This window comes from Neomonachus schauinslandi, chromosome 2 (genome assembly GCF_002201575.2).
Source record: "Neomonachus schauinslandi chromosome 2, ASM220157v2, whole genome shotgun sequence".
In the NCBI taxonomy this organism is placed as follows: Eukaryota; Metazoa; Chordata; class Mammalia; order Carnivora; family Phocidae; genus Neomonachus; species Neomonachus schauinslandi.
Genome location: NC_058404.1, coordinates 121,313,783 through 121,337,139, shown reverse-complemented (window position 1 = coordinate 121,337,139; position 23,357 = coordinate 121,313,783). Strand labels below are relative to the sequence as shown.

General features: G+C 38.0%; 1 protein-coding gene across 1 annotated transcript in view; it reads right to left on the bottom strand.

Moving 5' to 3' along the window:
• Nucleotides 1–18,271, bottom strand: part of EMCN (endomucin) — a 96,041-nt gene extending 77,770 nt beyond the window's left edge. The window contains exon 1 of the mRNA XM_021680374.1: nucleotides 18,072–18,271. Coding sequence (XP_021536049.1) covers nucleotides 18,072–18,141 — 70 coding nt within the window. The 5' untranslated portion in view covers nucleotides 18,142–18,271. The remainder of the gene's footprint in view (nucleotides 1–18,071) is intronic.
• Nucleotides 18,272–23,357: the final 5,086 nt, after the last annotated feature.

The window sequence follows — 23,357 nt, the reverse complement described above, 5'->3', positions numbered from 1 at the left end:
CCTCTGGCTATTCGGGGTCTTTCTGGTTCCATACAAATTTTAGGATGATTTGTTCCATTTCTTTGAAAAAAGTGGATGGTATTTTGATGGGGATTGCATTGAATGTATAGATTGCTCTAGGTAGCATTGACATCTTCACAATATTTGTTCTTCCAATCCATGAGCATGGACTTTTTTTCCATTTCTTTGTCTTTGTCGTCCTCAATTTCTTTCATGAATATTCTATAGTTTTCTGAGTATAGATTCTTTGCATCTTTGGTTAGATTTATTCCTAGGTATCTTATGGTTTGGGGTGCAATTGTAAGTGGGATCAACTCCTTAATTTCTCTCTCTTCTGTCTTGTTGTTGGTGTATGGGAATGCCACTGATTTCTGTGCATTGATTTTATATCCTGCCACTTTACTGAATTCCTGTATGAGTTCTAGCAGTTTTGGGATGGAGTCTTTTGGGTTTTCCACATAAAGTATCATATCATCTGCCAAGAGTGAGAGTTTGACTTCTTCTTTGCCAATTTGGATGCCTTTTATTTCTTTTTGTTGTCTGATTGCTGTGGCTAGGACTTCTAGTACTATGTTGAATAACAGTGGTGATAGTGGACATCCCTGCTGTGTTCCTGACCTTAAGGGAAAAGCTCTCAGTTTTTCCCCATTGAGAATGATATTCACTGTGGGTTTTTCATAGATGGCTTTTATGATATTGATGTATGTACCCTCTATCCCTACACTCTGAAGAGGGTTGATCAAGAAAGGATGCTGTACTTTGTCAAATGCTTTTTCTGCGTCTATTGAGAGGATCATATGGTTCTTGTTCTTTCTTTTATTAATGTATTATATCACATTGATTGATTTGTGGATGTTGAGCCAACCTTGCAGCCCAGGGATAAATCCCACTTGGTCATGGTGAATAATCCTTTTAACATACTGTTGGATCCTGTTGGTTAGTATTTTGGTGAGAATTTTTGCATCCATGTTCATCAAGGATATTGGTCTGTAATTCTCCTTTTTGATGGGGTCTTTGTCTGGTTTGGGAATCAAGGTAATGGTGGCCTCATAAAACGAGTTTGGAAGTTTTCTTTCCATTTCTATTCTTTGAAACAGCTTCAGAAGAATAGGTATTAATTCTTCTTGAAATGTTTGGTAGAATTCCCCTGGGAAGCCATCTGGCCCTGGGCTCTTGTTTGTTGGGAGATTTTTGAATACTACTTCAATTTCCTTACTGGTTATGGTTTGTTCCGGTTTTCTATTTCTTCCTAGTTCAGTTTTGGTAGTTTATAGGTCTCTAGGAATGCATCCATTTCTTCCAGATTATCTAATTTGCTGGCATATAATTGCTCCTAATATGTTTTTATAATTGTTTGGATTTCTTTGGTGTTGGTTGTGATCTCTCCTCTTTCATTCATAATTTTATTTATTTGGGTCGTTTCTCTTTTCTTTTTGATAAGTCTGGCAAGGGGTTTATCAATCCGTCAATTCTTTCAAAGAACCAGCTCCTAGTTTCGCTGATCTGTTCTACTGTTCTTTTGGTTTCTATTTCATTGATTTCTGCTCTGATCTTTATTCTTTCTCTTCTCCTGCTGGATTTAGGCTTTATTTGCTGTTCTCTCTCCAACTCCTTTAGGTGTAGGGTTAGGTTGTGTATCTGAGACCTTCCTTGTTTCTTCAGAAAGGCTTGTATTATATATACTTTCCTCTTAGGACTGCCTTTGCTGCATCCCGAAGATTCTGAACAGTTGTGTTTTCATTTTCATTTGTTTCCATGAATTTAATTCCTCTTTAATTTCCTGGTTGACCCATTCATTCTTTAGTAGGATGCTCTTTAGCCTCCATGTATTTGAGTTCTTTCCAACTTTCCTCTTGTGATTCAGTTCTAGTTTCAAAGCATTATGGTCTGAAAATATGCAGAGAATGATCCTAATCTTTTGGTACTGGTTGAGACCTGATTTGTGACCTAGGATGTCATCTATTCTGGAGAATGTTCCATGGGCACTAGAGAAGAATGTGTATTCCGTTGCTTTGGGGTGGAATGTTCTGAATATATCTGTGAAGTCCATTTGGTCCAGTGTGTCATTTAAAGTCTTTATTTCCTTGTTGATCTTTCGCTTAGATGATCTGTCCATTTCAGTGAGGGGGGTGTTAAAGTCCCCACTATTATTGTATTGTTGTCGATGTGTTTCTTTGCTTTTGTTATTAATTGGCTTATATAATTGGCCGCTCCCATGTTAGGGGCATAGATATTTACAATTGTTAGATCTTCTTGTTGGATAGACCCTTTAAGTAGCATACAGTGTCCTTCCTCATCTCTTATTACAGTCTTTGGTTTAAAATCTAATTTGTCTGATATAAGGATTGCCACCCCAGCTTTTTTTGATGTCCATTAGCATGGTAGATGGTTTTCCACTCCCTCACTTTAAATCTGGAAGTGTCTTTGGGTCTAAAATGAGTCTCTTGCAGACAGCATATTGATGGGGCTTGTTTTTTTATCCAATCTGATATGCTGTTTTTTTTAATTTGGACATTTAACCCATTTACATTCAGGGTAACTATTGAAAGATATGAATTTAGTGCCATTGTATTGCCTATAAGGTGACTGTTACTGTTTCTTATCTTTATTCCTTTCTGGTCTATGTTACTTTTAGGCTCTCTCTTTGCTTAGAGGATCCCTTTCAATATTTCTTGTAGGGCTGGTTTTGTGTTTGCAAATTCCTTTAGTTTTTGTTTGTCCTGGAAGCTTTTTATCTCTCTTTCTATTTTTTTTTTTTAAGATTTATTTATTTATTTGAGAGAGCGAGAATGAGAGAGAGTACATGAGAGGGGGGAGGGTCAGAGGGAGAAGCAGGCTCCTCGCTGAGCAGGGAGCCCGATGCGGGACTCGATCCCGGGACTCCAGGATCATGACCTGAGCCGAAGGCAGTTGCTTAACCAACTGAGCCACCCAGGGCGCCCTCTCTCTTTCTATTTTCAATGACAGCCTAGCTGGCTATAGTATTCTTGGCTGCATATTCTTCTCATTTAGTGCTCTGAATATATCATGCCAGTCCTTTCTGGCCTGCCAGGTCTCTGTGGATAGTCTGCTGCCAATCTAATGTTTCTACCATTGTAGGTTACAGACCTCTTGTCCCAAGCTGCTTTCAGGATTTTCTCTTTGTCTCTGAGTCTTGTAAGTTTTACTATTCGATGTCGGGGTGTTGTCCTATTTTTATTGGTTTTGAGGGGGGTTCTCTGTGCCTCCTGGATTTTGATGCCTGTTTCCTTCCCCAAACTAGGGAAGTTCTCCGCTATAATTTGCTCCAATATACCTTCCACTCCTCTCTTTCTTCTTCTGGGATCCCAATTATTCTAATATTGTTTTGTCTTATGGTATCACTTATCTCTCGAATTCTGCCCTTGTAGTCCAGTAGTTGTTTCTCTCTTTTTCTCAGCTTCTTTATTCTCCATCATTTGGTCTTTAATATCACTAATTCTCCCTTCAGCCTCATTTATCCTAGCAGTTAGAGCCTCCATTTTTTATTGCACCTCATTAATAGCCTTTTTGATTTTGACTTGGTTAGATTTTAGTTCTTTTATTTCTCCAGAAGGGGATTTTCTAGTATCTTTCATGCTTTTTTCAAGCCCAGCTAATATCTTTATAATGTCATTCTGAACTCTAGTTCTGACATCTTACTAATGTCTGTATTGATTAGGTCCCTGCCAGTTGGTATTGCCTCTTGTTCCTCTTGTTCTTTTTTTTTGAGGTGAGTTTTTCCATCTGGTCATTTTGTCCCGAGGAGAATAGATGAATGAGAGAACAAAATGCTAACAGGGTAACAACGACCCCAGAAATATATACACTGAACAAATCAGAAGAGACCCAAAACCGGTGGGTAAAGAAAGGGAAAGAAAAAAAAAAAAAGAATACGATCAGGCTGGTGAATAGATCAGAGCCACACACTAGATTTTGGGCATATTTTGGTCTGTTAGAAGAAACTGCCTCCCAAAATTTTAATGAAAGTAAAACTTATATATGTACAAAAATAAGGGTAAGTACAATGAAGGGATGGAATATGACTGTAAAGATGAAAATTATAAAAGATTTTATAAAAGGAATTGATAAGATAAGAAGTTGATTGAAAAAAGAAAGAAGAAAAATTAAAAAAAAAGGGAGAGAATGTGATCAGGCAGGAGACTAGAACTGAGGCATATACTAGAGATTTAGGGTATATTTTGGTCTGTTAGAAGAAACTGTATCCCAAAATTTTAAAGAGAAAAACATATATATACAAAAAATAAGGTTAATGACAATGAAGGGATAGAATATGACTCTAAAAATGAAAATTAAAAAAGATTTTTAAAAAGGGAATTGATAAGATATTGGTTGAAAAAGGGAAAAAGAAAAAAAATAAAGAAATTAAAAAAAAGTTAACTTTGAAAGACTCAGGAATCATGGGGAAAAAAGCCATGAATTCTATGTGCCGTATTCCCCTAGCTCTGGAGTTTTGCAGATCTCATTGATCAGTAAACTTGGTCTTGGCTGGCTGTTCTTGCTGATCTTCTGGGGGAGGGGCCTGTTGCAGTGCCTGAGGTGGAATTGCACCACCCTTGCCGGGGGCCAGGCTAGGTAATCTGCTCAGGGGAAGAGGCCCAAAAGCACACCTTTGAAGAACCCATGAAAATGCACCACTCTACAGGCTCTGGGCACAACTTATGGTGGTGCCAGGTCAAGTAATAACTTTCATTCAACTTTCTCACTCCTTCCTCACTGTTCCCAACATAGAGTGGTCAGAAAGGAGCTGGAGAGGGGACAGGGAAGCAGAAAAACAGAGACAGTATAAAGAACCTACTTTGTAGAATTCCATCCCACACTGACATAGCTATAGAAGAGAATTTTCAATTATTATTTTGGATTGCATATTCTAATTTTGAATTGATATACACTGCAAACTTAGTTGTCTATAGAAAATTGTTCCCTTCTTAAGAGTGACCAAAAAAAGCCATGGGCCTTTAATATTTTCATCAAAGCAGGAAGTTTATGTTCACCAGATAAATTGTAGAGATAGTGGGAAACAAAAATAGAGTAGAATTTTAATCACATTTTATGATTTGTAGCTTCTAAATTCTTTAACTCATTTTCTAAGTTTTATGCTTTTTTAAGACTATGAAAAAAGAATAGTAATCCATGCCAAGTTAATTATTTATAGCTATATTTCAATAAAAAGCATTTTTAGTTATGAAAAATGAAAACAAATGGTGACTGGTGTATGTCTTTAAAATTCTGGGATTGAGCTAGAAAGCCTAATCAATTGTAGGAAATTGCCCCAGAACCCTGTCCTTTCAAAATCCATTGCATCACCACAAACATATATGTTTGCAAATTATACACTTAGTGTTTATATGAAATCCTACAAATTCTATGAAATAGATGAAGGAATTAACCCAATGCCCAGAGGTTGGACAGAGAGGTGAATAAGAGTCTCAAAAATGGTATAAGTGCACAAATGTTTGTAGGAGAGAGAACATTGCACAATTTAAAGGGGTGTGTATTCCTCAGGTTTAACTGAATAATGCTGTGAGGGAATATGAGGTCCAGAGTTACCAGAAAACTTGAAAATAAGATTGTCAGTTTCATCTTTTGTTGCTGTTTTGTGAAATTTTGTTATTTTTAAATATTTTCCTGTTGTCATAAAACACTGTGTGGCCAAACACACACCTGTACCTGCAGATTATGTCAGAGGATGCTAGTCTGTGAACTCTGGAAGAAAGCCTGTTGGATTTTTCATGTAACTTAACCCAATTTATTTATTTATTAATTTTTTAAAGATTTTATGTACTTATTTGACAGAGAGACAGTGAGAGAAGGAACACAATCAGGGGGAGTGAGAGAGGGAGAAGCAGGCTTCCCACTGAGCAGGGAGCCCGATGGCAGGTGATAAACCAGTTGACAAATTTCAACTTGTAGTTTTCTAATACTGGACGTTTTCCTGCATATCTAGCACAGATTCATAACATCACAGTTTCTCAATCTCTTTTCAAGCTTACAAGATATTTATTAACATTGGTCATTTAATTCTCCATACCTTCTCAAGCTCCTCTGGCTCTAACACTTTTCTAGGAACCAGAAATATTTGTGTTTGGATTATTGAACACATCCTGACACCACTTGAAACTTTGATGGGAATATTGTAGCAGTTTCTCTAATCAAACTATTATTCAAGGTGGTTAATATTGAGCAGCAATGGGACAGAGGCTCATGGTCTTTCAGTGTTAATGAAAACAGGAAGAAGATTAATAGTAGAATGAAAAACAATCAATAGGACTTTATGATGAGTAGGGAATCTCCTTACAATGGGATGGTACCTATGTGTCTATGGAGATTTCAGGGCTTCAGCCAATATTTTGTCTTGGCCAAATCTAGTTTCTATTATACTAAGCTAGTACAAGCAAAAAAAAAAAAAAAAATTGCACTGAATTAATACCAAAATTCTCTCTGAAAACATTTGACCTTAGCACTTTTCTTTACAGGTATTTATTTATTTATTTTTATAATTTATTTTCTTTAAAGGTATCTAAAGGTAAACATCTCTGGTCATTTCGTGGGTATGGGGCAATAAAAAGAGTTCAGATGACTAGTCAGGAAATTGCTCTAGCCCAGGGTTTCTCAAAATGTGTGTCCATGTACCAGTATATAAAAATTATTTGTAGTAATTGCTGGAAGCATAGCTGTTTGGATTTTACTGGAAGATCACAGGGGTGAGCCCTAGGAAAATCTATTTTTAACAGACACCTTAAGTGATTCTTATGAGTAATAAATGTTAAGACCTACTGATCTCAGTAATAGTGTGTGTGTGTCCTTGGGTTCTTCTCCGACAATGAGCCCAGTAACAGCAGCTTGTACAATCCCTTAAGCAGCAGCAAGGATAATTGATCAATAAAGTACTTTGAAAAATGTGTAGTATTTTGCAAATGCAATGGATGGACTAGCAAGAGATTTAATGAGAAGAAGAAAGAACCTGGGGCATCTCAGTGGCTCAGTCGGTTAAAGCCTCTGACTCTTGGCTTCGGCTCAGGTCATGATCTCAGGGTCGCAGGATCAAGCCCCGAGTTGGGCTGCGCCCTCAGTACAGAGTCTGCTTCAGATTCTCTCCCTCTGCCCCCCCTTCTCTATATCTCTCTCAAATAAGTAAATAAAATCTTTTAAAAAAAGAAGAAAAAACCCTACTGAATACCAGGTTTATAAAAGTACTGGAAGTCCTATGGAGAGCCCTCCTCCTGAATTATTAGAGTTTTGTTATATATCCTTCTCCCTCCCCTTCTCATTCCTGATATTTCTCCATTCCAACCCTCTCTGAAAGGCTTCCTCTCTTTATCCCAGCCTGTGGTACCTTCTCAGACTCCTTTAATCCCATCTTTACTCTCAATCTTTTTCCGGATGTCAATGAATTTCTCTTTCTCTCTCTGTCCTTTTTTTTTTTTTTAAATCCCTCCCACCACCACATGTCTCCAAATTATATACAAATAATACCACATGGAAACTGGAGAAAGGTGTCTTTTGTTTATATGTACTCTGAGAAATGTCTCTCATGGCAGAGAATTGACCCTTTACATGAGAATCAGATACTTTCTTACAGCCCTATCTGAAAATTCCCAAAGGAAACAAACATAAGGGAATAGAATTGAGCATCTTGATCCAAAATGAACAAATCTAGAAATAACAGGATGAAAGTGAAGCAAGGTAACTTGAGGCAAAATATACAGAAATTGCTCGTTACAGAGAGATCATACAACTATAGATCTGGAGGAAAACTTCAGTATGATTTAGTCAAACTGCACTCCTATTATTGATGGGGAAATTAAAGACTTGAGAGGTTAAAACATTTGCTTTAAGCAAATGTTTTAAGCAAGCTTGTGGCCCCAGGTAACTAAGACCAAGGGCTTGTGGTCCCTGGTTCCTAAGACCAAGGGCTCTTGGCTTAGTCAACAGTACACTCCACCATTGCACAGGGCTGGCTTATGACATTAGTCAGAGCTCAGTGAAAAAAAAAAAAAAAAAGTTGTTAAACTGCCAAATATATGCATATAGCTAAAGTAGACTTTATGTAATACACAGGTAAATGGTATATACATTGTAGGTGTTTTGTGTCTTTATTTGGCAAAGTAAAAAGCCTGTTAATTCTCTGTCAACTGTCCAAAGGGCATTTGATTATTTACTGATCAATGAAAATTTTAAAACCTGGAAATAACTGAATTATCTAATGCCTTTGCTTTGGGACAGGATTAGAATAAAGTTAATTACTCAACATAGTGAATGAAGTGAATGAAGACCTCAGAGTTAGAGCGGTAAAACCTATAATCAATGCATCTTTACAACTGCATTTTCATAACTTTGCATTTGGTAGGGATGAGGAATAGTGTGATCTAAGTGTTTCAGAATTACTCAATGAATGTTACATAGAATTACAGGATACCATTGTTTTTCTCATGAGCAAGAAACAGGAATGACTCAACACCTGCATTCTGATAGTCACACCATTCCTATGTGATTTGAAGAGTCAATATAAACCAAATGTGGGCATTTTCTGCTATTTATATAACAATAAGGTCAATTTCATAAAGCAAAGCAAATTAGTTCAGCCAACTGAGAGAGTAGCCCAAAATGACCCTCACAACTTCTCCACTATACAGGCCCAGGATAAAAATAAATATGGTCCTCAAGTTACTGAAAACAAATCCAGGAATGTCTTGTACATTTTCAACTCTGCTGACTTTTGAAGAAATACATACAGTTCTCCAAATTAAAGCAAGAGTTTGTTAGTAAGCATCATCTACGTGTCCAAAGATAGGTCCTGGGGAAAAAAAGAGATCAACTGGACATTGTCTTTGTTCCCAACAGATGTACATTCAGTTAGGTTGTAAATGGACTCTAATAACAGGTTTTTAAATGGTTGGTAGCATTGTCATTTTTCTTTCTTCTACTTGGCAAATTTATAGAGTTGTAAACTTCAATTAATATAAAACTTGTACTCAACAAATGAGGCTGTCGGGAAAAGAAAGGAGAAAAGAAAAATAAAAGAAGCTTATGGATTCACATAATTTCATTATCTTAATCCCCAAAATGCAATTACTATTAATAAATCTTTAATTAGTTAATTCTATGCATTTAAAATGGCAGGTCTCATTTTTTAAAACGGATTTGCAGGGAGAGATAGTTGAGGGATGTCTCATTGTAGGAGAGAGGAGTAGTCACAATGGCCAAGAGCTGGCAAGTGCAGGAGTGGCCTCTGTGCCCCAGGGACAGTATCTAAGAGCTCAGCATTTATGTCCTCACACTTGCCGAATGCCCCTAGGAGGACGATTTCACAATTCATACCACAAAAAAAATTTCTTTTCCCATTTCAGTTAAAAATAAGCTCAATGTGTGATACAAATGGTTTTCTGTATTTTATGTGTGTGGTTTTTTAATAACTCAAGCATTATTTCAACACATGGCTCCTTGAATGTGTAGCAGCCATAGAAAAACATATAAAGGTATTATAGCCAAAAGAGCAAGGGTAGAATAGCAGATGCAGACCCAGCCAATGAGGAAAAATTCTCAAATTTATGAAATGCCTTCCTACTTATCCCTTGATTCTGTGAGTTAAATATTAGCTTGCCTATTAATAACTAATATTTAAATAGTAATTTATGGCTTACAGAGCACTTTAAAATAGGTTTTCTGATTTTCATGTAACTCTAATACTGTGTCAACAAATATCATTTTTCTCATATTTAGAGAAAGAAAAGGAGGCTAGGAAGTATTTAATATCTTGGTGAATTTCAGCATACTAAGAAGTTAGACCCAAACTTGGTTCTCAATTAAAGTCAAGGTTCCTTCCACTAACGTATTCCACCTCTCAGATCAAGCGGTGTTTGAAGACAGGTAATAACATGTGAGGATGTTGACAATTCCCAATTCTCTACAAAGTTAGAATCCTCATTAAAAACAAACATAATTTTATTTATGAATTTCAGTGATTAGTGAGTTAAATAACCTACAAATCTGAGACACTTTAGAGAATACAGTCTGCATATATCAAATGGTGCCTGTATATATTGTGATTAAAAATATAACTTGGCAGGGCACCTGAGTGGCTCAGTTGGTTAAGCAACTGCCTTCGGCTCAGGTCATGGTTCTGGAGTCCCGGGATCGAGTCCCACATCGGGCTCCCTGCTCGGCCGGGAGTCTGCTTCTCCCTCTGAACCTCCCCCTCTCATGCTCTCTGTCTCCCATTCTCTCTCTCAGATAAATAAATAAAACCTTAAAAAAAAAAATAACTTGGCAATCATCTTTCTAGTATCTCATACTGATTCTTCCGTGAAAAATTTTCATGTGTTGGTTTTTCACTTTGTGAGAATTAACATTATAATTATTTAAATATTTGCTGATTTTGCATTAGAATCAATTTGGAAATAAGGCAGTTTATCTAAGGAATGGGATATAATAAACTATAGAACTCTGAGTTCCCAAACTCAGCAAACCTTAAGAAGTTGTCACATGCACAACACTATGTTGGGTGCTTTGTGTACCTCTCTTCACATGATCTCCCTAACACTCCTACGAGGTAGGCCCTGCACTCATCCTATTTTACAGCTGAGAAAGCTGAAGGTGAAGTAACTTGCCCAAGTTCACAAAGACAGTAAGTGGCAGAGCTGGAATTTGAACCCAGACATTCCGGCTCCAAAAGAATTATAAATGTGACACTAAGTGATTAATTCACTAATAGTTATTTCCTCTGCTTCTTTTCTTCTCCTCCAAGTCCCATATTAGCTGCACTCACATTTATATTACAGCCAAGTACAGTTTTTTTCAGCTAACTTAACAAGGGTTTGGTAGGCAAATGCCTACAACTCCTTCCAATGCAACCTCTACTAATTAACTGAATCAAGCGTATGAAGAGGATCATTATCACTAAGCGTAAACTCATTTGTGGCACCTAGTTTGTGGTTTAAAGGTGTGGAAGATGTTAGGAGAGGCAGCAGTGGCTTCTGAACTACTCAAGTGACAAGTCCCTATCCTTCCTCTCTTCTATTCGAAAAACTCAACTTGCTACAATTTCACCACGCTGGAAGGCAGCAAGCCATAAGGAAGATTTTGAAGAACAACATCCTCTGGTTTGATTTTAAGCCACATCACTCTAGCATAATTTTGTAGCCTCGTTTCCTAATCATTAGAATGGGAATCATAAAGTCAGCCTTAAATGTTGTGATGGAAGGAATCTGTGTAAAGGGCCAGGCAAAATGAATGGTAGATGTCAGGAGATGTTGTGACGACACTCACCTGGGTTAACTTGGACCCAATGCAACTGAATCTGTGTTCTGACACAACTACTTTGGGTTCAAGCCGGAACGTGACTGAATAGACAGATGTAAAAGCAGTTCATATTTCAGATGAGCAGCACACCAAGAATAAAATCAATGGCTTCAACGTTTTTGGCTACTAACCACACAATATAATTCATTACTGACTCTATACAAATAGGCAAATGATTGCCTTAGAACAGGGCCTGCTTAGAATATTGTTGAATGTATTCAACAAAAGATTGATAAAACTTTTCATTTGTTTGTTTTTTAAATGAAGAGGAAGAAAAGGAGTGAATAATAATAATAATTAATAATAATAATATTTGGGAGTAAATAATAATTGGAGTATCAGAGAAATGGTAGCAATCTATATATACCACAATCTTGATATACACTATTATTCAAACCAAAAAGTTCCCATCAAGAAAAATAATAAATCCTGGATTTCCCCAGAAAGCAGAGCCTGAGACAAAGGCTGGTGTGCAGACAGTTTGTGAAGGAGTGTGAAGTCTGGGAAAGGCATAGAGGACTACAGCAGTGAAACGGAGCAGGAACAGAGGAGGGAAGCACTCATTCACTGGCTCCATCCCCCCTTTCGACAAGAGTGGTCTCAGAGAGGGCTACTGCCCCTGCTCTTCCAGCTCAGACATACAACTCTGCCAGCTGGGGTTCTGCAGGTGACACATGCCTTGGTATCAGAATAACAGCAGACAGGAAAGCAAAAGATCTATATTCACTCAAGGCGAGGTGCTGTCAGGCTACAGGAGTGCATAGCAGGTTGCCATCGCAATGGCCAGAGTAAACACAGCCAGAGAGGGTATAGGGAAAGACACAGCAGGTGTCTAATACTCGTACTATTTAGAGACTAGTTATGATGATCTCTGCTGATATTTCTACAAGACACAAAACTTCTATTTACATTTAGAAAACGATTTTTCTTTTCTTTTCTTTTTTTAAAAAAGATTTTTCTTACGGTTGTCCCAAATTTGGGAACCATAGAGTGGCCTTTCTAGATGTAACTGTAATTGATATCACTGTTTTTTTCACGTCGATGCTGATGTGGTGTCTGCAACAGTACAAAAAGGATCTTCTTTGCTAACTGAAAGAGTTTCTTTTAACACCCAACCGGCATTATTATCCTAGCCTGATAGAGCTATAATGACCCACAGGAATTCAGTAACAGGAAAGGAGGCCCTCACTAACAGGAATTGAATGTCCCTTAGAGTACATTCCTGCTTTGACATTCAGGGTTTAGAAATGTGCATCTCAAATTGTTCTCAAAGATGAAGAGGAAGTTGGAAAGTGATGACTAAAAAAAACCGCATAGAAGTTACTTGAATTAGATAATTATTCACAAGTTAAAATATTTACCTGAAGCTTGAAATGTACCTTCATCAATGAAAAGGAAAGGACAGGCGATGATCCAGTAAAATAAAAGCTGTCTAAATTTTTTTTTTAAAGATTTTATTTATTTGTGAGAGAGAGAATGAGAGACAGAGAGCATGAGAGGGAGGAGGGTCAGAGGGAGAAGCAGACTCCCTGCTGAGCAGGGAGCCCGATGCGGGACTCGACCCCGGGACTCCAGGATCATGACCTGGGCCGAAGGCAGTCGCTTAACCAACTGAGCCACCCAGGCGCCCTAAAATAAAAGCTTTCTGAAACCCTCAAATGTGCATCATCTTTTTCCCTCAATTATCTGAATAATTACAATTAGCAAGATAAAATCACCAGAGAACTTACTGGTGACAACCGTTATGAGTCTCTTGAAAATAGGAATTCTAGGATGATCACTTCTACTTTTAAGCAGAGACTATTAAAAAAATGAGTCGTGGAAAAAATGAATCTTAAACAAACGGTTTGGGGACTAAATACTTTTCCATTGGATTTGTTTGCATATTGGTTATTCCTCCCACAATAGATCACTCATTTTAGGTAAGAATTTCTGATAGTGATGAAGCTAAACAGAATAAGTAAAATGATCTGCTCTAGAGCAACTCACATGCGATCAAAAATAACACATGAATTAATGATGTGTGGTATTTATTTAACTTTCTTAAACTTCTCTTTTTGTGAACTTTCTTTTTTAAAAAAGCCGTTTTGTATTTTTAAGAAGTTGGTTGAGAATAAGGTTTCTCCTTGAATATTTCTAACTATAAAAAGATATTACATAAAGTATTTTATACCCCAAAAGGAAAGGTAGAGCCAGTTCTTTTTAGATATTCTTCCTCCCAAGGATTATAGTCAGAGTAGTTTACTTCTCCAGATCTGTTGTTAATCACTGTCACCTGGTACTAGATTGTCCATCTATCCCTATCACCTTCTCTCCTGGCTAGACTTTGGGAATTGGCTTACCTTTGATAAGAAGCCCCTTTCCTTATATTTTGTGCCCATTTTCATAGCCAGGAATCAGAGTAATCCACTCGCATCCATGTTCTATGCTATGAGTCATACGCGTCCACAATCTTTTCACAAGGACAAGGCAGTAAACTGGTAAGTGATTGTCATTGTAAGAAATTAAAAATGAAAAAAATGAAGGCAATTGTATCATTCCTTAAAGTGTTCACTCAGCTATGTGTCCTTACTATAACAGTTTAGGACTGTTACTGGACAGGGGCCCCTGGATGGCTCAGTCGGTTAAGCGTCTGCCTTTGGCTCAGGTCATGGTCCCAGGGTCCTGGGATTGAGTTCCCCATGGGGCTCCTTGCTCAGTGAGGAGCCTGCTTCTCTCTCTGCCTGCCACTCCCCCTGCTTGTGCTCTCTCTCTCTGCCAAATAAATAAATATAAATAAAATCTTAAAAAAAAAAGAATTGTTACTGGACAAACAAACTACATATGGTAATATATATGGCCCCTACTTTCAAGGTGTTTATAGTCTGGTAGAGGAAATAAGATATGCCTACAAATAATTATGATAGAATTAAAAAAAAACAAGTGCCACAAGAGCGTTAGAAATATGAGCATCTAGGTGAGAAATAAATTGTTTTTCTATGTTATTAATTCTACAATAAGCAGGACTAAGAACTCCTGGGAGTCAAGAGTAAAGAACACTCACCCCCTCATCCAGCTGCAGGGGCATTCCAACTACCCGTGGATTTTAATTTACCCTGAACATCTCTATTTAAATATCTTATCAGGATTTCAAACTCACCATGTCCAAAGTCAAGTACATCATTTTCTCCTTAAATGGTCTCCACCTATCTTTCCCTCCCTCAGTTCCCAAACCATTTCCCTACTCCTAGTATTCAGATAATCCTTTGTATACCACAGTCACGTTCTCCCTCATTGCCAGTCAAGAATATGGCAAATCACCAACTTTCTACTTCCTTTAAGCACTTCCCCAGATCCTTCTTTTTATTTTATTGATAGACTTTCAGACTTGCAATAGCATTTGCACTATTTTCCTTATCTTGTGTCTCTCCTGACTACAATAGTCTAATTTATTTCCTGCTGACAGATTAATCTTCCCAATTTATAGCCCCGATCATAATTCCCACACTCAAACACATTTAGAGGCTCTAAACTAATCAACTATTCAATTTTAACTATTGACTATTAACTAGTCAGTATCCCTCATCCTGGTAGTCAACATATATCTTGAGGCTCTATTTCCAACCTTATTTTCCAAAACTTACCTATGTCTAATCTGTGACCTCCTTACATGTGTACACTAGAATATTCTGATGTTTTCATGTTCCTGTGCAAGAAACTCCATTGATCTGAAACCTCCTGTTTTTCAAATTTCAAAGTTTATCATAATTTCCACTTTTATATGAATTCTTTACTGATGCCCCACAGCCAAAACTAAGCTCCGGACCATTCTTTATTTACCACTTAAGACCTACAATACAATCAAAATTACTTGACTCCTCTTTTCTCTCCCATTTCAAGGGCCATGGCTGAGTCTTACTGATCTCTGTAAATCTGTAGTATTTAGCATAATGTCTGTCTTACAGTCTGATCCATTTTTTTCCCCATGAAACTGAATGTTCAATCACTAACAAATGAATTTCTCCAAGCAATGATTCTTCAGATACCAATGAAATTGATGTTTTTTCCTGTTCGCAAATGCCTAACACATTTTAATCTTTCCTAAATTAACATCAAGTTCAAAAAGCAAATGGCGCTGGGAGAGTACATTGTTTCCTGGGCCTCCTTTCTCTTAGAATCCCTTTTCATTTAACTTCTCTTGGTTCTGACAGTCAAAGGCTCATCCATCTAGGCTTAAAAGCCAAAAGGGGTTTAAAAGCCACAGGAGGGGGCTGTTCAGTTTTAAATACAATTTAGAAAACTTTGGGAAAGAATGACAGTTCTTTTTCAGGAATCTTCCCTACGTATTTCAACAGAACAGCTTTGCAAATTGGAAATGGTAAAATATTATACCACCAGCCAAGTAATAGAAAGTCACTCGCTGCTGTGTAGAAAGATTCACTTGATTTTCACAAGGAGCACAAAAGACTACATTGTATGTATTTAAATCTGAGACTGACAAAAATGCCAGAAGGAAAAAGAAAAGTAGTCAATTTCTCTAAAAGATCATTATTTAGGAATAAATTACTATGCAAAGAAGCATGGATCTTCTTGACAACTTGTGAATTTAAGGCCGATGAAATGCCTCCCTCCTCATCCCTAATAATCAACTCTGCTGTGAAATATGGTAAGCATTCTAAGTTTGGGGAACGTACAAAGCTTTGAAATCAATGTGTTTCCGGTACAGGGGATTAAGGAAAGAACTTAATAAATCAGCTTAGGAAATGCTTCATTTCCTGTGCCCTATCTGGGAAGGGAAACATAAAACAGGCAGAACCAGGTGCAACAAAATCATACACCTGGATGGACAATCTCTTCCAGTTCCTTTTAGGCACCACTCAGATGGTCAGTTTATGCTCTTGAGCTAGAGCTTCCTTTTCTAAGGCAAATGGAGTAGTTTTTGCAGACACTTTCCTTAAGTTAACAAATAGGGTTGTTGGCAGAGGTTGAAGGAGATAGTCATTATGTAATTATTATCTCTGCTCAAAAGAGAAATTATCCTACTTGGGTTAATAGTTCATTAGAAAGAAGACACCATTAATAGGCTGGGCTCATTTCTGGTTAGGTAAAAGAAGTTGGTATCTTCCCAAAATGATCATAATAGAAAAGCCTGCCAGGTCATCTCTGGGTTGTCCTCCACTTTCCGTCTTCCTTATGGCTAGGTTTTGCAAGCTGATTTTACTGATCCTATTCCATTTTGCTTTCAGAAAGACACATAATCCATTCAGAGTTTAACAATGCCAGGAAAATAGTGTACTCGGTGGTGCTTACAGACCTGGAGTGGTGAGCAGCCTAACCCAGACTTTCAATTTTATATTGACCTGGCACCTGTTTGTGAGCAGTGTTCTTCATGGCATCGGGATTTCCCATGCATACTGAAAAGTTACTTATAAGCTTATGCACTGATTTCTGGGACCCTTCATAACTACTCTTTATTTTAAAAAATCAGATGCCAGGTAACTCTTCTAAGTTAGATTTTCTGGCCTTGATACCTGCTGCAACTTAACTCTGGAAATGCCAAGACGCATGATAAGCAATCATATGTGATTTTGGAGTGTTTGGGAATTTGTCCTAAATTTATATATGTATTTTGGGAAATTAATGGTAAATATCATTGAAGGAGTGTGCATAATTTTTCCTACACTATTATTCTAAATTAGAATTTTTGTAGGCAGCAAACTTTTGAAAAAAGCACATGCAAAATAAAATTAGGACTGATTGTTTTCCAGGGCTCCTCAGAATCAGTATTTCCCAACTGTGTTCTTTTATGATAGTTTGTACTTTGGTTTTCACACTTATTAAATCTGTCTTGTATTAGAATTACGTATTTGTTTTTCCCAACAGTACATTGACCACTGTTGGTAAGGACAATGTCTTAGTCATTTATGTATTCCTTGCACAAATGAGTACATAGTAGGGTCCTAATAAATATTCATTAAATGTAATTGCTTACAGGGAATCCCTCAGAAAGGGCTAACACAGTCATATGTAATAATTTCTTGCAACTGGTCATTAATATAGTCAGGGCTCATAGTGATTCATATACAGCCCTTATCTGAGTTTCTGAAATTGCAATCAGTGGGTAGGATTCTTATGTCCATAAATTTCTGAAATGTTGTGCAAAATGTGTGTATGTGTGTAGATCTGTGCTTATTTCCAGAACAAATGTTATTAACTTTAATCAAATGACTCTCCTCTTTACCCACCCTGCCCCCTTGAGATATTAATATTCTCTTCCCCAGGCAGCTTGATCCAGGCTCTCAATTTATCAGAGCCAAAAGATATTTGGGACAAATATAGGCCAGCATCTGCAATGCAGTATTTCTGATTACAGCCTTTCACCCATACTTGACAATCTTGTTATTTCTAGACTTAACGCCTGAGAGGAGCACATTTTTGAGAAAGAGTACATTTGTAACCAGCATTTTATCCCCAGATTTTTATTCTCTCAAAGTGCTATCGCGTATTCTCAGTACCTTTATGGTGCCATCAAATACACTGCAAGGCCACTACTCCAGCAAACATTTCCTTTCGGTGAAAACAACAAACATCTTCTCCATGGAGCCTTCCCCACGGACTCCCTGCCAACACCCACACACTCGACTCCGCAAATGAATTGCTGTATACAAGTTTCGCGGGAAGGTCCCTGAAGGTAAACTGAGGCTAACAGTCCCCCTCCCCACCCCCCCAGTGATTTCGGATCCACACCATCAGAAGATAAGAGAAAATGGTACCTGTGTTGTTTTCACTGCTACAAAGACTGGACAGAAGAAGACAAAGGATGGTCACTTGAAGGAGTTCCATGGTGCTCGTGGACCGTCTCAGTGGTGCTTCTCTCCAGAGTCCCGCAGAGATAACTCCCTCCCAGCCTGGCAGGGCCTTATTAGCAAATGGAAAAGGTGTGCTGAATGTGAGCAGTCACTGCCCATTCCCACTGATTTCGGGGGCTCTGATAAAGAACGGGAGGAAATACACACACTCCCTTTGGGAGTTCAGCAGAGAGGAGATTTATTGTTTCAGTCCCTTACAGGAACTTTTTTTTCTCTTCCTCTGGCAGCGACTTGTGTTTTTGTTACTACATTATTTTGTTCTTCTTCAACAAAAAGGTCAGGGCGGGTTCTTAACAGAAACAGATCTTTCTTGAGAATGGATCATACAGCTTTCTAACTTTTGTTTTGAAAGTGTGTTTCGGAGTGGTTACAGAAAGGGCCTGATTAACTGGAGACTCGCTTTGGATAAAGAGGCTTTAATTGCCTGAGGGTTAAAGTTTGGAGCAAAGTCCACAAGGAATCAACTCTTCTTCTTTCTTTCCAACTTGAAAGCCAGATTAGCAAAGATCACCTTCTGGAGATAAGTGCAAAACCGTATTAAATAGGTCCTGCTATGCTCTCGAGTGTGCAAAAGACTACCTAGGGACGTCCAGGGAGGTTTTCAGGATATTTCTAATAGAATTAAGCAACGACATGACCGTTCACTGCTCATTCCTGGTTTTGATTGGTGGAATTTGATGAAGAGTAAAGAAAAAATGAGTTACACAAGTACCCCCCGCTTTGGGAAACTAGTGTTGGGCGTCTACGTGGCAGCGAGCTGTTGTAGAGGCCGCGCGCACCCTGAGCAGCCAGAGGGGCCCCGGCAAGCTCCTACCCGGGACCACACTCAGCGCCCCAGCATCAAGCCACTGCAGCTTTGAACTGTATCCTGGGAGCATCGGGCCTTTATCTCCACTGATCTTGTGCATCCATTAGCATGATTGTATCCTAAGGTATGAGAAAAGCCTAAGAAAGGTTATTTTGGGGGAGGGGGTTGGGAATGCTTAAAAATTTCTCCATGTAAATTAATAATTGCTTCTTCACTTTACACCATTTCCACTTACGGACATTTTCGTAAGAATGCTCTACTTGCAGATACCGAGGGAAACCTGTAACACCCCCCCCCCCCCCCCCCCCCCGCAAGGATACTCTTCTCTAAGAAATAAGATTGAAATGGCACTGGGGTAGAATGGTCTCCCAACAAGTCAGTGAGGTCGGGAGAGAGAGATTTTTCAGACCAGAACTTCAACCAGGAAAGACCTTGGGTAGATTAGTGGTCTCTTTGATGTTCCTAGCAATTAAGACATGGTGATAGCTCAGCCACCATCTCCATGTGTGCCAAGTAACTTAACACTTTTCCTTAGCCACATCTAATGTCAGCCAATGATCCTTTTATATACCTTTATCCGTGAAGCCTCATAGGCAAACAAGTGTCAGTGGATCAGTATAGATCCATCTGCTTCACCATGAAAACTACTCCAAAAGTATACTTTTTTACCTGGTTACAAGGAAGACACACACTTCACTGCTGCACTGTGCTGAGGAGTACTCATTACAAAAGTGGTTAGAGCAAGTCAACTGATCAAAATATCCCAAACACTAGCTTGTTTCTTCCTAAATTATACCAAGTCTCAGAAGAGCCTCCAAGTTTATATTTTGTGCATAAGCAAACTGGATTTTACCCTCTCTTCTAATTAATTTTCTAAAACAGACCACCTTTGGACTTGTTACTTTATTTGGCATATCCTGGATAGTATAAAGATAGTAATGTATGTGAATAGTTGTCACATTCACTTACCAGAAATAAATTGAGGTGTGGCCATGAATTCACAGCGGAGCACTCACATTGCCTCACTTCCTGCTCCTTGCTCTGCTCTAACTGTGGAGTTCTCAGCACACAGTGTCACCACTGATGTTGACCATGCTTGTTGCTATGCTGGTTCCAAGAGCATTTTGACTTCTCAGCCCTAACAGCTAGGCATCTCCATGAAAAAGACTAGATACCTATTTCAAAAATGCTTGATAATAGAATATGATGTCTATTTAAAAGACAGGACCTGTAGATGAAAAAAACTAAAACTAAAACATAAACTAAGAAAATTCATTTTTGATAGTATAGAGGTTCCTCAAAAAGTTAAAAATAGAAATACTCTATGATCCAGCAACTGTACTGTCAGGGATTTACTCAAAGGATACAAAAATACTGATTTGAAGGGATACAGGCACCCCAGTGTTTATAGCAGTATTATCTACAATAGCCAAATTATGGAAAGAGCCCAAATGTCCATCAACTGATGAATGGATAAAGAAGAGGTGGTATACACACACACACACACACACACACACACAAGGAATATTACTCAGCCATAATAAAGAAGGAACTCTTGCCATTTGCATTGACATGTATGGAGCTAGGGTGTATAATGCTAACCAAAATAGATCAGTCAGAGAAAGACAAATACCGTATGATTTCACTTATATGTGGAATTTAAGAAACACAACAAATGATCATAGGGGAAAAAAAAGAAAGAGGAAAACCATGAGAAAAACTCTTAACTATAGAGAACAAACTGATGGTTACCAGAGGGGAGGTAGGTGGGGGAATGGGTTAAATAAGTGAGGATTTAAGGAGGGCACTTGTTATAATGAGCACTGGGTGTGTTAGGTAAGTGTTGAATCACTAAATTGTACACCTGAAACTAATATTACACTGTATGTTAATGAACTTGAATTTAAATAGAAACTAAAAAAGAAAGAAAGAAAAAATAAAATCATTTTTTTTAAGAGAGAGTTTTAGAGAGAGAGAAAGCATGCGCAAGCCAGGGGAGGGGCAGAGGGAGAGAGAGAGAGAGAGGATCTTAAGCAGACACCCCATTGAGCATAGAGCCAAACTCAGGGCTCAATCTCACAACCCTGAGATCATGACCAGAGCTGAAATCAAGAGTTGGTTGCTCAACCAACTGAACCACCCAGGTGCCTGAAGAAAATAATTTTTAAATGGCTTAGGCAAAAAAAAAAAAAAAAGGAAAAATAAGAGTAATATGGTGGGTCAGTTTTGTTAACAGATCAGAAGGTATTTTTAAAGTAAAATAATTCAGTAAGATGATGGTGATTGCCATAAGAGATAGATCATTTTCATAAAATAAGAAGTATATGTATATACATAGCTACATTTATATACTTAGATATATTTGCAGATATGTATATGTGTAAGAGGGATTAGATAGAGGCAAATTGAACATATAGTACATGTGATGAGTAGAATGTATTATGTAATAAGTGGTTTTTGACAAGTTGTTTATCATTACAAAAATAAAGTTAGGTCCCTATTTTGCTTCAAATACCAAAATAAAATTTTTCTATGTTAAAAAATTAAATGTGCCCAACAAAAGCAAGATTCTAGAAGAGAACATAGGTGATTATTTGCATATAGCTGGGTTGCTGAGGACATTTTATGCATGACATAAAAAGCAGAGCATTGATCTGTTCCCTTAAGGTCAGGAACACGAACGGGATGCCCATTCTCACCACTGTTGTTCAACATAGTACTAGAAGTCCTAGCTTCAGCAATCAGACAGCAAAAAGAAATAAAAGGCATCCGAATCAGCAAAGAAGAAGTCAAACTCTCACTCTTCACAGATGACATGATACTTTATGTGGAAAACCTAAAAGACTCCACCCCAAAATTGCTAGAACTCATACAGCAATTCAACAACGTGGCAGGATACAAAATCAACACACAGAAATCAGTTGCATTTCTATACACTAATAATTTAACTGTAGAAAGAGAATTTAAGGAATTGATCCCATTTACAATTGCACGAAAAACCATAAGATACCAAGGAATAAACCTACCGAAGAGATATAGGATCTGTACTCTAAAAACTACAGAATGCTTATGAAAGAAATTGAGGAAGACACAAAGAGATGGAAAAATATTCTGTGCTCATGGATTGGAAGAATGAACATTGTTAAAATGTCTATCCTGCCCAGAGCAATCTATACATTCAATGCAATCCTTATCAATATACTATCAACATTTTTCACAGAGCTGGAACAAACAATCCTAAAATTTGTATGGAATCAGAAAAGACCCCAAATAGCCAGGGGAATGTTGAAAAAGAAAACCAAAGCTGGGGGCATCACAATAACTGACTTCAAGCTATATTACAAAGCTGTGATCATCAAGACAGTATGGTACTGGCACAAAAATAGACACATAGAGAGCCCAGAAATGTACCTCCAATTCTGTGGTCAACTAATCTTCAACAAAACAGGAAAGAATATCCAATGGAAAAAAGGACAGTCTCTTCAATAAATGGTGCTGGGAAAATTGGACAGCCACATGCAGAAGAATGAAACTGCACCATTCCCTTATACCATACACAAAGATAAACTCAAAATGGATGAAAGACCTAAATGTGAGACAGGAATCCATCAAAATCCTGGAGGAAAAAAACAGTCAGCAACCTCTTCGACCTCAGCCACAGCAACTTCTTGCTAGACACATCTCCAAAGGCAAGGGAAACAAAAGCAAAAATGAACTATTGGGACTTCATCAAGATAAAAAGCTGCACAGCAAAGGAAATAGTCAACAAAACTAAAAGGCAACCTACGGAATGGGAGAAGATATTTGCAAATGACATACCAGATAAAGGGCTGATATCCAAGATCTATAAAGAACTTATCAAACTCAACACCCAAAAAACAAATAATCCAGTCAAGAAATAGGGAAAAGGGGGCGCCTGGGTGGCTCAGTTGGTTAAGCGACTGCCTTCGGCTCAGGTCATGATCCTGGAGTCCCAGGATCGAGTCCCGCATCGGGCTTCCTGCTCGGCAGGGAGCCTGCTTCTCCCTCTGACCCTCCCCCCTCTCATGTGCTCTCTGTCTCCCTCATTCTCTCTGTCTCAAATAAATAAATAAAATCTTTAAAAAAAAAAAAAAATGAAATAGGGAAAAGACATGAAGAGACACTTCTCCAAAGAAGAAATACAAACGGCCAATAGACACATGAAAAAATGCTTCACATCACTTGCCATAAGGGAAATACAAATCAAAACCACAATGAGATACCACCTTACAGCAGTTAGAATGGCTAAACTTAACAACACAGGGAACAACAGATGTTGGCGAGGATGCAGAGAAAGGGGAACCCACCTACACATTGGTGGGAATGCAAGCTAGTACAGTCACTCGGGAAAACAGTATGGA